Source organism: Ipomoea nil, unplaced genomic scaffold (genome assembly GCF_001879475.1).
Source record: "Ipomoea nil cultivar Tokyo-kokei standard unplaced genomic scaffold, Asagao_1.1 scaffold2480, whole genome shotgun sequence".
NCBI lineage: Eukaryota > Viridiplantae > Streptophyta > Magnoliopsida > Solanales > Convolvulaceae > Ipomoea > Ipomoea nil.
The window spans coordinates 2098505-2116991 of NW_017618908.1; the positions used below are offsets into that span (position 1 = coordinate 2098505).

Here is an 18487-nt window from a genome sequence, read left to right on the forward strand (position 1 = left end):
TAAGTATTGGTAATGTCCCTTTGATTTCTTCTGTTGCTAATAATCCACTTAGTCGTGGCAATGAGGCAGCAAACAGAATCCAGTTTGATAATTTTTTTTTAACCATGTTAATAAGGATATGTGTGTTTGTATTATCCATTTCCAGAACCTGATAACATATGCATTATGACTAATTTTTTGTATGTATATGTGCGTATGCATATTATAAACCCAGTATCAAAGCAAAATTAGCTTGTGGGAGTACACTTCTTAGCATAGAAATACAGTGAAAATCAAATCAAAGGTTGGAAAATCATGCTAGAGTTTCGACCATACTCTAGCGAGCTTTGTCTTTGATCCTACTTGATTAAAACTGCTACATCATCTATGCCTACTTGATTGATTATGCACTTCATATTATTGCCTTGAATTATGTCAATAAATTATTATTATTATTAGGCAATACAATCATATTGCATAATGTTGTTATACCATGTCAAATTATAAACTGAAATGTGGTAAAAGGCATAGATTACTTGAACTTAGATGAGTGATTATCTTTTTAGATAATTTTGACTATGCTTATTATTTAAGATAATAATATGTCATATGCATGTCCATCCTGTTGATGCCTAATTTTTTTTGAGAGCTTAATTGAAATATATAATGTTGTGACACTACTGATTATTACATGACAATTATTGTTGTGCCACAATTTGCTCTCTTATGCAATATGGCTATGTGTATATCATAGAAGAAAATGTGACATAACAATTATTTGTTATAGGCCATATATGTTAAGATTTATTATAAATCTTAATGGGTGCTTTGCCCAGATGAAAAATTAAAGTCATTGATTTATATACTTATTATACGATAGTCCTTGTAGGATTGTCATGATCAACAAGTGGTTACAACATGAATTTTACACATAGCATTGCCCAGAAGGCGAATTCATAGCACTAGTTATATGATAATAACACTACGACAATTTATATGACTAATGTCAAATTGAGTTAATTCTGTTTTGGAAGTCAAATGATTTATTTTTCCAAATTCATGCATATTGATGGTGCTAATTTTTATCATAAAATTATATGGCATGAGTCTTGAATCTTGAATATCTCAAATGTGAGTATTTGAACACAATAAAAGTGCATATTTTCAATATTGTTTTGCCCAGAAGGTAAACACTTAGAGCACTAATTTTTATTTGACACCTTTTAGTCTAAACCATCGGTTATGAATATTTGATCGAAAAGATTTAGAGTCTAAGTTGATCCCTGAAGGATCGTATGATCCTATGATCAATAAATTATTGTGATCCATTAATGTACAAAATGGACGCATGATCTGAGAAGTTAATTCTCGTGGGTCACCCGAAATTATTTGACAATTTAGAATTTACTTCTCTATGTTTAATTTTCTGGACGGGTTTTTACTTCCCGGATGGTACCTTTTCGGATTGTACATGAATCCGTTGTACTCTAGTAGAAGTACATAACTAAAAATTATTTAAAATAGTGTGCGTCTCATTGTCATATGTGATAGTCACCTTGTACTCCTGTAGTAGTACATGACCAGATTATAATAAGTATTTTGAATGTCATTGTTTTTTAAAAAGACATCAAAATTTTAGTTTTTTTGTTGGAATGTACTTTATGAGTTCCGTGCCTTTCCTACTTGGCAAATATGCTTGGTCATTGGATCGTTTTTAATAAAGGTCTATAAGACCTCAAATGGGATTGATCTTTAAGGTGATTTATGACTCATGAATGAAGTTTGCAACTTCTATTTCTAATGCTATGCTACTGTCCAAAAGTTAAAATTGACTCACATCATGTTGGTTTGCCTGAAGCAAACAAGTTGTGATTTTTTTTACACATAGTAATCACTGCCTGAAAATTCTGACAGGCGCAGTTTGAAAATTAAATTCGTGAAAAATACTTGTTGAACTCCTTTTGGCATGAAATTTTTTCTGGAGAACCTAGACTCGTGATATTTGATGTCTGTAAAAATATTTTGTTAAAAATATGCTTTGGTTATTCCAGAAAAATTTGTAAAGTTTTGGCAGTGTGCTGCCAATTATTTTTCTGCCTGGAGCAATGTTGTGAAAAATTTCAGAAAAAAATACTTCCACACCTTGGATTGAGATGAAAATTTTTATGTACGTTCTAGACTTGCTGAACTACATATCTGCCAAACTTTGTGTCAAAATGTGTTACCGTTTTCCCCCAGAAAATCCTGCAATCCAGGTCAAAATTCTGAAAATTTTCTGCCGTCTTCAGCTTGTATATCTTGCTGTTTTGTGATGTTTTCATGCTGATATGAAACTATGAAATAAAATGAGAGCCTGCTTGGAAAAGTGCTATTTTTGACTCCCCGAAATAGGAATGAATGGGCCCGGCAGCGAACATGTGCTCATTATTCTTCGACGAACGGTACTTCTCTCATTTTTCTAATTTATGAATTAATAAACAATATCTCTTGTCATGTCATGCCTTGTGTGTACCAAACATGATACTCTTTAATGGATGTGCATGACTCAATAGAGAGTTTGGTGTCCAAGACATAAGGGACAATTATATCACATGCTATTGCATGCTTCTCTTTAATTGACAACTTTTAGCATATAATCTCTTGATTAGGCTCATATAACAGCTTTTGTTATTTCTTGTTGGCAATTAATTATTTGTTATAGGCCATAGCTATTGAGATTCATCACCCTACTTATAAGTGTGGCAATATCATGAATTCTCAATATGGTTAGGTTGCACCTGTCGTTGCTAAACCTTAGCTTGCATGTGATAATAGTTAAAGGCTATGACATGTTTACAATGCTAGTTTCTGCTATAGAAACTTTTTGACATGAGATTTGGGCATATGATATTTAAATTTATAGCCCTCATTGTTTTGTATATTTATTTGCCCAGAAGGTAGATTAAGGATTTTAATTCTCTAAGTCATCCTTTTAGGATGAATCTTGACAATGAATTCTTGACCAAAAATGGTCAACCTATCCCATCAATCCCCGAAGGATTGCTTGACGTTACTATGAGTCAAGTTTTTTTTACTAAGTCTAACTCGATGCATATCACAAATCAATCCTTCAAGGATTGTTATACCCCCTTTTTCACCTAGTACGTGGTTTAAGAAGTAACATTTCCCTATCTGCGTTATTTTATTTGCGCAGTCTATTTTTATATCACCACCACAACGTACCTCTAAAAGGGCTACCAAAGAAACCTCCATCTATTGATTAAATACCGAAAGCCCATGATAGGGGATCAATACATATAATTGGGTACGTTGACTACATTCCTAATGAAGATTGTTTCTCGGCATTAGGGGGAGATAATATACTACTTCGTAGCTTTTTGGAATGCCAAGAAATTTCATAAGAATAAAAACATCTTCATTATTTAAATCCATGTACTAGTTAGATTGAACTGGAAGTTCAAAAGATAATCTATTTTGTGATTTTAGCAAATAATCTGCCAAATACATCTATTGATCATAATGATCATAAAAGAAGTGACTAGGTCCTATATCCTTGGACCAAACATATCTATCGATACTCCTTGACACTAGAAGTGTAGGAGATCTATCGGTGAAAGAGATATGGATCATAATACTAGATCTAGTAAAGAAATATTGTCACTCTTGAAATAGATTGAACAATTATGTCCTGCAGACGTTCGTCCAGATGACGAAAAACCCTGGTAAGATTTATAGGTGCACCAAACAAACGTAATACTAGGGATGCGGAATGACCAGATCAAAATATCTTTGGGAAATGTTTAGAATCTGGTTGTTTTAGAAATTGCCATTACTTTTACAAATATGGGAGTTTTACAAAAAGGTTATAGTTGTCGACAACACTATTGCCATTACAAATTGCTTGTTATATGATAATCTGGATCCAGAGTTAGGCACCAGAAGTGCCATGACTATTTAATATATAAAGGAGCAATTAAGGCATAGCTTGACTCGCTAAAATGAATAAATTCTCTTTATAACAATACACCATTTGAGCATTAACCCTGAAGGTTACAAATGAGTGTGTGCATGAAAGAGAAATAAGAATAATGAGGTGATAAAACGAGTTTGTAGCCTATGAGTTCACGCAGAGACCCTTAATTGATTTTAATCAAATATAATCTCCCACGGTAAATGGCATTAAGTTCTGCTACATAATACAATTGGCAGAATAATAAATTTAGATATGCAGTTAAATTTATCTTGAGAAATCCCTGATGGATTCATAATTCTCAAAATGAGGATTTTTAAGTATTATTATGTGTCATTATTTACTCTTTAAAGGGTTGCGAATGGAGTTAATATCCTCATTGAAGGAATAATATGTACCATTGTGTGCTCGATAAAGGGTTGATAATGAACTTATTTATTATTTATTATCTCAGTCAAGATTGATGGTGTAAACATCAATAAAAGATATAAAGAGCTTAATGATGTCAGTTCATGTTTAAAGACTGAGACTTTTGAAACAAAAGCTTGTGAAAGCTATAAGTATTATCTCGACTTGGAGATCGAGTTTTTATTTGAAGATTTTTTTATATACACCAGTCAGCCTACATCTAAAAATGCTTTTTCATATGTCTATATGCATATAAGTGTCATGTTTTTATCAAACTAAAGGTTGCCTAATAATCTCTTGAAGCAGATAAGGAACCTTTTTGGACTCGAAGTCCCTTACTTCATTATCGTTGGAGCACCATTATAGAACCAGAAGTTCTATAATCGCAACATATTTGCGATGAAATTGCTAGCAAAATCTAGTGCTCTCCCCCTACAAATGAAGTACTTGAATAATGATTAACATATCCTCCGGTATCTTCGAGATACAAAGACATGACATTTATGTAAGAAACCATGATTCGGTTTTAATAGGCTACTTGGGTACTGGCTGTTTTGTTTGATCCCCACAATGCGAAACCCAAACTGGTTATACAATGAACTTTCCTAAATGTTCAAAATGAGGACAATAACACTTGTGTTGCACAAATGTTATATGAGCTCTAGAAGAGCCATAAGATTATTGTACACTATAGTGACAATCCAGAAGATTTGTCCAATCCATCTCTTCAAATTTTGAAATATATGTAGAACTTGAAGATTGTTATCTTCAGGGGGAGACGGGAAGTACATTTACTCGAATCAATTCGGAAGGTTGGACGTAAAATCCTGAAGATTAAGTCATAAAAGACTAACAGTTGCGCACTATTTGCAACACAACGGGAAGTACATTTACTTGAATGAATCCGGAAGATTGAACGTAAAATCCTGAAGATTAAGTCATAAAAGACTAACAATTGCGCACTATTTGCAACGCATAAATACATAAATATCATGTACTCTTTTCCTCACTAGTTTTTCTCCCATTGGGTTTTCTAGTGTGGTTTTTAACGAGGCATGAGTATGATATAGTAATGACAATGAGGAAAAAGTTGCAAAATAATTGCTTAAATGGACAAACCCCAAAATCCTGAAGATTATGCGGTTTGCGCCCTGAAGGCTTATGGTTGTACTCTTTTTCCCTTAACTAAGTTTTTCCCACAGGGTTTTTCTTAAGTTAAGGTTTTTAATGAGGCGACCAAATACAATATATGTTTTTACATATATCATGTACTCTTTCCTTCAACTAGGTTTTTCCCACGTGGTTTTCCTAGTGAAGTTTTTAATGAGGCATGAATATATTTTCTATTGTACTCTTTTCTTGTCTAGGTTTTTCCCACCGGGTTTTCCTAGCAAGTTTTTTTTTTACGAGACGAAATCGTGGTCAAATAATGTCCAAGGGGGAGTGTTATAATTCATCATCATTATGGACATTATTATTGTAACGTATGTAACTGTTATACATTTATTGCATCAATTTAATACCTTTGTATTATGTATATATACTCTATACTTAGCTTGTTGTAGATGAAGATGATAATGAAGAGACTATCATCCTTTCTCCCTCATCTCTCTATTCACTATTCTATTTTTTCCTTTTAACATATTTCACTTATTTCTGCTTCAACTTTGGAATTTAATTTTCCACATTGACATTTTGACCCACTACTTACTACATGTCATATTACTTTTGTTCAAACTCATTACACAAAGTCTTTATAGTGTGTAGCATCTCTTTATTTATTTATCTATTATTATACATGAGTAAGATTTAAACAAATTGTGAACCCAACAGGGTAGCTCAAGTGGCAAATAAACTCTTTTTGTGGGGGAGAATTTCAGGATGACATGGGTTCGATTCTCTTCGAGTGGACTTGGACCGTTGGATAGACAGCGAAAGACCCGGACCATATTGTGATTTATTTTACATCAAAAAAAAAAAAAAAAAAAAAAAAAAAAAAAGACTCTGAGTTTCCTTCATCACTTAAATAACAACAACACCAATAATAATAATATTTTAATACATAGTTTTAGATTTCCACACGATGACTTGACAAAAGATTAAGTGTGTGTGATTACTTTTAATCACTTCTAAGAATACATATACAAATTGTATTTCTCTTTGATCAACTTCCTTCCCAATATATTTTGGGGCACGTGATGTACGTGCAGTGCTCTCAAAGTCCCAAAACTGTCTTGTCCAATAGAAGCTGCACACTATACCCAATAATAATAATAATAATAATAATAGTTAATTGCCCGCATGGGTAGCTCAACTGGTTATAGAGGTGGAATTTTGAAATAATGATTAGGGATCGAGTCTCACCAGCAGCAGTGTGGGAGTAACCTCTCAAAGTGAGGGGGGCTCCTTGTGCGCAGTGAGCACCGGTCTAGCCTCTGTGGTTCATGTCCAGTTGCCTTTTGTAATAATAAGAGTTAATTTCATTTTTTGTCTTAATTTTATAGATGACAGTCTATTTTTAGTTCTTTTTATTAGAAAATTCACATTTGGTCCTAGTATTATTGTAGCATGGTCATTTTTGATACTCTATCAACAAAATAGTTTTAATGCCGTTATATACAAAATCATTTCAGTCTTCAATGACAGATTTTTTAAAAAAAAAAATAATAATAATAAACATAAAAGTATGACGGGATCAACTCACTTTGTATAAAAATTAACGAAATGTCTTTGTATTTAACGACATTTCAAAGATTTTGTTGACGGATGACCAAAAATGGTCATGCCACAATAATACTATGATCAAATGTGGATGTTCTAATAAAAATGGACTAAAAGTGGTCTGTCACCTATAAATTTAGGACCAAAAATGAAATTAACTCTAATAATAATAATAAAGGCAATTCCAACCAAGTTTTTTTTTCTTTTCTTCTGAAAGACCCAGCCAAGTTAATCAAGTTATTGACTTGGTAAACATAAAGTTTCAAGTTCAACTCCTAATAAGAGTACGTAGTTTATTCGCCTTCTTAATTTCAGTCTATCAGGTATGACCCTAAGCAAGATTTACAAAATGCACACTCTCAAATAGTGGCCCCGAAACACATTTCAATTGCATGTACATTCATTTGAGACCTTATTTTGGTTAGGTTGGCTAACATTTAACCCTTCTCGCCCTCGGTAAATTTTAATGTGGACCATGGTCCAAAATAGTGTCGTTTCTTTTAATGAAAAGAAACAACACTTGTTTCTTGTAATTAATTCCGTTTGTATAACATATTCAGTTTTCATTTTATATACGTTGTAGTTTCATTTCAACACAACTAAGGTTTCATTTTGTTTCAACTACAGTTTCATTTGACATTATACATGTCTTATTACATTGAGACCTATTATTGAATTTCATTTTATACACACGGTAGTTTTATTACAACACCAGTAAATTATAATTATAATTCAACTATGGTTTCATTGGACATATACACTCAAATATGTGAAACTGTTATTCAATTTCATTTTATATTCACTGTAGTTTCATTGCAACAAAACTAAAGTATCATTTTGATATAACTACAGTTTCATTGGACAATATACACTCAATATGTAACACATGCATGTTATTCAGTTTCATTTGATACATACTGTAGTTCCATTTCAACACAACTAAATTATCATTTCAATTTAATTACAATTTCATTTGATAATATAAACACAATATGCGAAAAAATTTATTCAGTTTCATTTTAGATATAATGTAATTTCATTTTGATCTGAATATACCAGAAATGTGAGATTCGTTATATTTAACGATCGCCGTTTCTTTAAGAAGCAACGTCGTTTTTGGACCATGGTCCACACACCAAAAATGCGTGCTCTGTTAAGTTGTAACGACTATCGTTTCTTTACTTAAAAAAAAACGACGTCGTTTTTGGACCATGATCCACGGTATAATTGCTGGATTTAATTATTCCAACTCAACATAAACAGAATAATGAACATGAAATTGAAGAAAACTTTTAACAATTATGAAATTTCAAAAATATTATTTATTGCTTACTTAATGCAAAGAATATTGTGTTTACATTGTTAAATGAACCACGTAAAGATCATAAAAATCCTACCATAATGAACTAGGAATGTACTCAAAATTTCACTTATTACATAGGGACTAACTCCTTTTACATGTGGTAAGTGGTAACACCACATTAGTATAATATCAATTTTTATACCAATTATTATTTTGTAAAAAAATTTAATTAATTACGAGATAGAACAAGTCAATATAAAGTTTGTTTATTTAATTAATTTGTTTATGTACTTTTTGTCTTCTTTCTCCTTAATTTCCACCAGCCCATTTTTTTCCATGCATAAGTAATTTCTTAATCCTTTCCTATACCAACAGTCCAACACTGCTATTATATTATCTTTTGACTTTTCTTTAATGTTCTTTCTACATAACCAAATCCAAAAGAGGATTGACAACTGAAAATTGAGCCTTATGTGGCACTTTTTAAAAAGAAAATCCATTGTCCATTTTAACATTTTTCCTCATCGTGGACAATGAATTTACCAAAAATACATATATAAGTGGATTAAAAAAAAATGCTGCATAAGTGAAGAGACATATAATTAATGAGGAGAACAAGTCATTTTAGTATAATTACATAATTTAAAACCTGTTTGAGTTAATTGCATTTTTTTCAATTTGATAACCTAATTACATTTGTATGTATAGTTCAATATTCTATTTAACGCATATGACTCAGTAACTCTTGATATGAATAACAAAAATACCAATATATAGTTGAGGGAATTACTACTAAGGCCCCATACTTAGCTCAATATATAGTTGACTAAGGAGTTCGGTTGAGTAATTGATAAGTCAATGTTTAAGACAAGGAGATGAACAGCCGAGCTAATAGCTTGCCCACAAATGTCCAATATGTCCAACCCACAATTAATTATGCTCAAAGGATTTTGCGTTGATAACATATCATAGTGGATTGTGAAGAGCACGAGCACAAAGGATACATGTAATTACTTTATTTTTAATCATTTCTACATTGTAGACCTATAATAGCTAGTATAAATATCATCTTTATAATCAAACAAAAAGAGCACAATTCGAATGTATTTCATTCTTAACTCTGAGAGCTGAGCTTCAAGCTACTCAAAGACATGTTCTACATAGATAATATTTCATCCATTTTATCTATACAAACAAACTTAAATCCAACCAATGGTTTCATGTTAGGATCATAGTGTTCATATTTACACTAATAACGAGTTAACCAATAAATATAAAGAGCAATTACGTGAATTATGAAAGAGTATAATAAGGTTCTTTACTATTACATGAAATTTATAAAATAAGAAAAGGCTTCTTATTCTGCAGAATTCCCAGTACAAATAAAGGTTCAAATAGAGCAAAAGAATTACTGTAAAAGCAAATAAAGAACACCCAGAAATCAACACCAATAACAAAGCTCTCAAAGTTGTAACAAGTTTCCGCCCAGAATCTGCTGTTGTAATTTTCTTTGCTTGTTTTTTAAAAATTATAGTATTTCATACATGGTAAAACACTCTCTTTTGAGGCATCAATTTCTCAACCATTTGAGAACCACAAGACTGTTGGGCATGCAGCAGAGGGAGGGTTCTGGCAAACATCTTGAAAATCATACATCTTTGGCTTATCTTTTTGTGCAATCTTGTTGGATATCCAGGAATTGGCTATGTTCAACTCCCAAATCCAACAAAACTGCACAAAAAAGAATAGCCAAGAGTAGAAGAAGAAGAAGAAGATGAGTTGGAAACAACGAATTGAAGAAGAAGAAGACTATATATATATATATATATATATATATATATATATATATATATATATATATATATATATATATATATATATATATATATATATATATATTCAGACCACTAAGGTGAATTTACAAGAAACATCACTTTTTTGTGATAACACTACAAAGACTTGACAGGCTCGATTGATTGGGAACTTGACCATTCGTTTGGTATGGTCCAAATCTGAAGTAGAAAGCTGTGACTTGTTAAATCTGTCCATCAATCCATCGCAGTGCATGTCTATCATCTGTTTCCCAGTTTGGTTTGGGAGATCTTTTAAGATTGTCTTTTAATTTTTTTTTTTTAAAGAGAGAAATTGAAGACTTTTACTGTAAACCTGCAAGACTTGCATTGAAATGTTTGTGGTTGGACTTCCGATTATTATGGCCTTCTTTCACGAAAATGGAATTCTGTCAGGATTCAGGAATACATAATATGGAGTAGGATTGGGTGTGGGTGTAGAGGGATTGAAACGAACAAATTAAAGCTAAGGAGGGTTGTACGGAGAACAAAAATGAACTAATGGGGTTTGTGCATTTATGTGTGAAGGGCAGAGTGCAGAGGATGCACTAAAGCAATATTGGGATTTCGAATACCAACATGTGTGTAAAGGGAGTTTCTGATCTTTTTTTTTTTTTTTTTTTTAATCTTTTGAATAGAGAAATTCTATTTACCCTCCAATTTGTCATTTACACCATCTCTTTAATAGGTGGTGTAAATATAAAAGTGTAATTTGCACTATCATCATTAAATGTGATTAAATATTAATATTTATTATTATTTTTTAACAACTAAAATATTAATTAAAAAAAAAATATAGAATTTGTCGTCACCTTCTCCGGTGAGAAGGCGAAAGACTGTTTTCTCACCGGAGAAGGCAGTCCAATGGGTCACTTTCTCACCGGAAAAGGCGACCCAGGTAGCTTTCTACTTGGGTTGCCTTCTCATCGGAGAAGGCAACCAACCCACTTGGCTGCCTTCTCGCCGGAGAAGGCGACTCACTAGGCTGCCTTCTCACCGGAGAAGGTAGCCCCTTACCTTCTCCGACGGGTTCATTTTTTTAAAAAATTTAATGTTTTAATTAATTAAATTTTGAATTAAAAAATTATTAATTACACCTAATAAATGATGTTTGATCAAGATGAAGCATGATGGAATAATTACAGATGGACCCAGGACGGACCAGACCCGAAGCAATGACCCCGGGCAAGCGACCCACAAGGAGCGTGCACCCCCCGTGGGGTTGGCCACCCGAGCTCGGCCTCCATGGGGTCGGCCGCCCTTTGGCTGAGTCGCGCGGCGATAGCTGCAGCACTTCTGCGTCTCCCGGAGTTGTTATGGCGACACAAGCTATAAAATCCTTCCTTGGTGTCCTAATCAAGGCATCTTATGTCTTTACTTTTTCTTGTCTTGTTATTACACGTTTCACACCTCTGTAATAGCGTTATAAATTCAACCAATACAATATCACTTCCCGTGACTATATTCGTACCCCTATTATCATTTTAATAACATATTCGTTACATTTATTTATCTATTCGGGTTAATTAATCTGGATCTCCAGTTTAATTAATTCCATCAGAGCAAATAGCAAAATAACTCCCATTTGATTATTTACACCACTTATGTAATTAATGAAAGTTGTCACCTTTTTACAATTTCAAGATATTTTATACCCACTTTTGATTAAAGGGTGGTACAAATAACAACCCCTTTGAATATTACCGGGGTAAATTGCCATGTTTACACGTGGCGGAACCTAGAGATAGGGATGTATGCAGCCAATCATATTGTAGGATCTCGTGCCAGCGTGGCTGTGAGCAACCTATCACTGCCTCCACGAAATTAATGTTGCAACCAATTATCATTTCAAATACACAAAACCACTGTTGCTTAATGAAAACCACTCATATTTATTGCACTAATCTTTTGAACAAGAAATAAATATGAGTGGTTTTCATTAAGGCTCTTTACTATTATAATAAGGCTCTTTACTATTACATGAAATTAAAAAAAAAAAAAAAAAAAAAAAAAAAAAAAAAAAAAAAAACAAGAAAAAGGCTTCTTATTCTGCAGAATTCCCAGTACAAATAAAGGTTCAAATAGTGCGAAACAAATGGAGCAAAAGAATTACTGTAAAAGCATATTAAGAACACCCAGAAATCAACCTTCACCTTTGTCTAATTTTATGTCAGATCATTTATCTTTAATTAACAGGGCCGCCATCAAGCGCCCTTTATAGTTCTTTACATCCCAAGCCTATGCTGAAACTACACGTAAAAACGGCTCTCCCTAAACTATGAGACGACAGGCGTGCTTGAATATAAAAGCGTGAAAATTAATTCAACTTCCGGCAAGTTTTGGATAACTTGGATATACCTGTTCCTGTTGGGTTCTTCGAGTAGTTGCTGACCAAGGTGAGCGAGTCTTGGCAGAAGTTTGGCCAAGGGCATGCCCACCATTAAATTTGTTTCCCCGCATTGCACTCGTATGTCCTCAACCATTGCATCAACTACTGTCTTTAATGACACGTCGACTACATTCCCAAATTCAGCACTGTCCCAGAAGAAAAGGGTAATCAGTCAAAGATAACCCGACTGCCAAAAGAAACTGAACGATACAGACAAATTTCTCTATCAGGGCTATTACATAGAACCCTGGGAAGTATTATTCTTGTTTTTCGATGTTAGCTGATTGGGTTAGTGAGTTTGACTAGTTGATAGCATTAGCTGATTGTAGAAAAGTGTTTGGTAAATTACTTGTTAGCTGTTAGCTTATTACATACAAAATGACATTCTCAAAAAGCTGATAGAAAAAGCTACTTTGAACAGCTTTTTGAATTTTAGCATTTTTGAGCAATAAGTTGTTACAAAAAGCTAATTAATCAAACACTCATATTGATTATTTAACCAAGTCAAACAACTAATAGTGGCTGATAGGCTAACTATGTTACCAAACAGGGCCAATGTATTTTCTTTAGATGTGTTGGCAATGGTAGCTTTGTTATCTGTAGCCTATAAGGCTTTGATGCATCGTTTAAAGCAAAATCCAATAGTTAGGTGAGCCTTTTCTTTTAAAATGTTCCCTTATGCACTACGGCCACAAAGATAGCAACTTCATATCACCTTAAAGGAATTTCATTGCAGAACATGGAAAAGAACAGAAGTACCTGGATAACACTGCCCGTGTCTCCTGCATGAGTTGTTCAAAATTAGAAGCACGACAAAGATCTGTGTTGTCGCTGCTAGAAGGTGCAGCAAGGCTGTATATCTTGGGGTCCTCTGGCATCAAATACCGCAGCCAATGATGAGGGCTTCCCATGCTCATGAACCTATCCAATATCTGCACAACGGTATCATGAAGGATAGTGGTGCTGAATACGTCCTTCAACTGTTTCCTGCAAAATAAGAGTTTTGTGTATTTTAAAAGATCTGCGTGACAATATTTCAGATATGATAAAATGATTACAGAAAAAACAATACAATATAGAAGAATAGCCCCTACAGCATTGACAACATCAAACAGAGTTGCTCGTGGAATGGGTTGTAATGATGTTATGTTCCCTAATCATAATTTAAGCAAATAGAGTTCAGTTCAATAATTTTATTCTACTTTTAGATGACGAATTTGTTAATCAATTTACAACTAAAGGAGGACCAAGTCACAAAAATTAGCTGTTAGTAGAACAACGACCATTTCCCAAGATTGCTATGGCAGAAGTGTCATAGATTTAGTGCTATATTATTTCAAACCCGCCACCATCACCCAAACTCCCTAGCCCCCGAGGAATCATGTGCAAACATCTGCTTTGGAGTTTCTCACTGTTAAACACATAAAGTAAGTTCATTGCTTAAGGAAGCATTCAATTTGGGAAAGCCATGGCTGTATAGAAAGCTTTATATTTAACGTATCATCCAATCATTATCCCCGCCCACTTTTTTCAACTCGATTATATAAATAAAGTGTGACAGAAAAATTGCATTCCACTGTTTTGGCTCGATTATTGGTGAAGAAACATAAACCTAGCATGCTGCTTGCAGAGATGACAAGATATGCAAGATGAAAAACCAGTAAAAGAAGACTTGGAGATGCTAACCCCTTGAGGACTTCGGATGTTGCTGCCTCAAAATCTGAAATTAAGGTAGTTAGACCATAATTGGCAAGATAATCTGCACTGGCCAAAAACAGTTGCTGGTCATCCCTGTAAATTATATCCGCTTCCTCCTGCAATTAAACGAAAAATATTGCTTTAGGAATAAGCGACCAAAAATGGAAACCAGATTACAAGGTCCCTTCGCCCCTGCTTAAACCCCTCACTTTCCTACCCAGCGGAAGATGCCCTTTTCCTCTTCCTCCTTACCACCAAAACCACAGTCCTTGACTTATCTCCCACCACAGCTGCCAACTAATTGACATTTCCTCCACACTCACTCATCTATATTGGCTTTCCTTGTCTGGCAGCCCTTTTTGACTTTCCTAGTAACAATAAAAAATCAGCACCCAACTAGTAGCAGAAGCAATGAAAATCCATTCACAAATTAGAACTTACGCAAATCGTACCAATGACTGAATTGAAGCATCAATTTCTCAACCATTTGAGAACCACAAGACTGTTGGGTAGCAGAGGTGATTAACATGGGAGGGTTTTGGCAAACAAGAGGATTGACTGAGTGACTGCCAGCTAGTGGGTGGTTCCTGGTGGTGGAGACATAGAGGGGAAGGTGGACTATAGATAGCAGTGGTAACAGAAGGGCAAAATTGAAAAACGGGAGCTATGTGTAGAATCTCCTCTTATGTAGTTATGTTAAAGAAAACCACTCCATAAACATTATGACATTTAGCCACATCATATGGGAAAATAATTTCAAGAATATGCAAGTTCAAGTTCAATTTTAGTTCAAAAGTTAATTGATTTAGCAACACTTGGCCTATCTGAATATCAAATACATCCATACATATCCTTATCAATAATATCATAATATGGATGAAATATATATATATATATATATATATATATATATATATATATATATATATATATATATATATATGAAACTTTACTGTTGAGTAACCAGGTGGAAAAAGCATTGATTCTTACTTCTTGGTAAGAACTTCCTAAGCGACGCGCGGTATCAATATAAAGATGTCTCCCTAATATGTTGACTTGAACTCTAATATACAGGTTCAGTGTTGTCATAGACCAGAGAGATAACACCATTCTTGTGAAACCTAGAATGTCACACAATATAAAGAAAAATATTCAGTACGAAAGATGAAAATTATCTACAATTATCCCGTATAAGTTATAATATACATACAAGCGCATGCTGAGCACACACACACACATAGAGAGACAGAGGTAAGTGGTTGGCTGATTGCCAGTCCATACTCAAGATTTTTAGCCTATCCCATAGCTCAAGCTTCTCTGCAGCTGTTAGGGTATTTGGCTGATCTTTTCCTTTCATTAACTTCTCAGTCAGTTGCATGAGATCCAACTCTTCTGATATTCGACTACTTAAATACTGCATTACATGAGGCAATGTTGTTGAATCCGCTATTATTTGAATGTTCTCGAAATGTTCTTTCATTCTATCAGTTAAGAAAATAACCATCAAGTCAGTGACTAAACAACAAAAATGTGATCACCAGAAAATGTAGGAAAAAGAAAATAAAAAATCTTAACTGGGCCTTAATGAGTTCATCATTTTTCATATCAGCCTCGAGTTCTTTCTCCAGTTCGAATATCCGTCTCCTGTGCCCATCGTATAGCTTATACAATAGAAACCCACTACCTAGAACTCCAAGGGTAACATAAACTTTCTTCTTATGCCTTCTCCAAAATTGCCTATTACATACAAAGGGAGAAATTAAAACAAAATGGAAATACAAAACTTGCTATTTAAGAATACCTAATTCTCAAGAGACCGCAAATTTCAAACTTACCCAGACAAGAAAACTCGTAAGCCCAAAGAAAACAATGAATTAAAAATGAATGCACACGCCACTTGATCAAATTAAAATTGTGCAAGCAACTCAAAAGAGGAGAATGCATAAATTTTCTATGAAAATTTAATCTTTCAACTTCCTTATAGTGGCTCCCTAATCTTCAAACACAACAAGCTCAAATATACAATTAAGTGTACAATTTCCACATTATTTTCTTTCCACGTATAAAATCAAACCCATACACAAATAGAGCAAAAAACCTGCATTCGATTGAATCACAGCTCAAAATTGATAGCACAAACGAACTGAAGAGCTAGAAAGGTGAAAGCAGAGATGGGAATTTCTACACTCACATGATCATTTTGCAGTTTCCGTTCAACTTTCAGTAGCAACGTGATAGGCCCTTCGTCGAGTCTTATAGATGTCGGAGAAGTGCGGAAATGTCGAGAGGGCGAAAAAGGAAGCAGAACCCGAATAGCTCAGCGGGATCCGACCGGAATTCGAACCGAGCCCGACACCGATGCGTCGGAGCAAATTCGTTATCTGCGAGGAGTGGGCGTAGGGTTGAAACCATAAAGAGTTCAGTGATACCAATTACCAAGAACTGAACAAGATTCGAGTTTTCCTTTTTTTTTTTTTTTTTTTTTTTGGCTTTTATAAAATTAATTTTAAACAAAAATCCCAACTACTCATCTTTTTTCTTCAACTTATAATATGGCCATATTCGGTAATTAGGGGTACCAAATAACCAATACTCCATAGTATATATATATATATATATATATATATATATATATATATATATATATATATATATATATATATATATATATATATATATATATATATATATATAGAGTTAATACCCAAAATCGTCCTCGACTATAGTAGTTTTTCTCAATTTCGTCCTAAACGACTTTGGTAACCTAATATCGTCCCAGACTTTTGTGTTTCGCTCAATTTAGTCCTCCATTTGTTATTTCGTCAAATTGGTGTTAAATAAAGGGACAATTCAGTAATGTCAATATTGATCTCTCTTTACTTTCAACTTGTGAAGTGCGAAATTCCTCTTTCTTGTACGAATTACACCCAGAATTACTCCCGGACCTGCAAATCAAATTTTATATTCGTAGTTTTAGGAGTAATTCTGGGAGTAATTCGTAAAAAAAAAAAAAGGATTTCGCAGTTCACATGTCTATGAGTAAAGAGATGCCAATATTAAAATTACTGAATTGTCTATTTATTTAACACCAAATGGACAGAATAACAAATGAAGGACTAAATTGAGCAAAAACACAAAAGTCTGGGACTAAATTGAGCGAAACACAAAAGTCTGGGACGATATTAGGTCACCAAAGTCGTTTAGGACGAAATTGAGAAAAACCACTATAGTCGAAGACGATTTTGGGTATTAACTCTATATATATATAATAAGGTAAATCCAGCTAAGTTGTCCGGTTAATTTATATGGTAATTATATAGTTTTTTTTGTCAGAATTGTCTATTGATTTTTTTTAGTATGAATCATAAGTTATGAATAACTTAGACGAGTTTACCTTTTTATAATATTTTACCCGCTAAAGGTACAAGACATACTTAATTCAACCTTTGGGGACAAGACATACTTAATTCAACCTTTGGGGACAAGACATACTTAATTCAGTGTGCACCTTTGAGTAACAGGCCACTGGCTTTATATACAATTTTTTATACGCAGACCATTGACCTAATATATCGTTCTGATATTTATTATATACTTGTGAATTGGCAAACACAATAGAAAACTGAATAATGTTATTTCCTTCATGATTTTGTCTCATAATGTTCACACTCTCAAACTTTATGTTAAAAGTAAATTGAGTATTCGAACATTTAAAAGTTACAATTAGACATACTAATATATTAATTTAGTGCATCAAAGCCCAAATCTTAATAGTGACATACAATAACAGGTAAATAATGCACCGCAAAACTCCGTCAATATTCAGACAAGCACAATATTTTTCGACAACCAAACGACGAAGACGGCGACCAAACCGATCGCCTTCTCCGTCATTGGAGATGGCGACCAATTGGTCACCATCTCCATCTCCAGTTGATGGAGACCAAACTAGTCGCCATCTCCAATGACGGAGAAGTCGATCAATTTGGTTGCTAGAAAAAGTCGCACTAACCAGAATGTTGCCTGAGCTCTACGGGTGTATTATTGACATGCTATTGCAAGTCGCTGTTAGTGTTTTAGACTTTGATGCACTAAAGTAATGCGTTAATGTGTTTAATTGTAACTTTCAAAAGTTCGAGAGCCTAATTGAGTTCTAACATATGCTTTGA

General features: G+C 33.7%; 1 protein-coding gene across 1 annotated transcript; it reads right to left on the reverse strand.

The window, feature by feature from the left end:
• Positions 1-12254: 12254 nt before the first annotated feature.
• LOC109153339 (peroxisome biogenesis protein 3-2-like) lies at positions 12255-16794 on the reverse strand. The gene is made up of 7 exons (XM_019301245.1): positions 16510-16794; positions 15894-16055; positions 15600-15799; positions 15309-15439; positions 14307-14434; positions 13380-13607; positions 12255-12766 (listed from the first exon to the last, which is right to left on the reverse strand). The coding sequence occupies exons 1-7, from the start codon at positions 16515-16517 to the stop codon at positions 12508-12510; spliced, it is 1116 nt and encodes a 371-aa protein (XP_019156790.1). The 5' UTR covers positions 16518-16794; the 3' UTR covers positions 12255-12507.
• Between the last annotated feature and the right edge of the window lie 1693 nt (positions 16795-18487).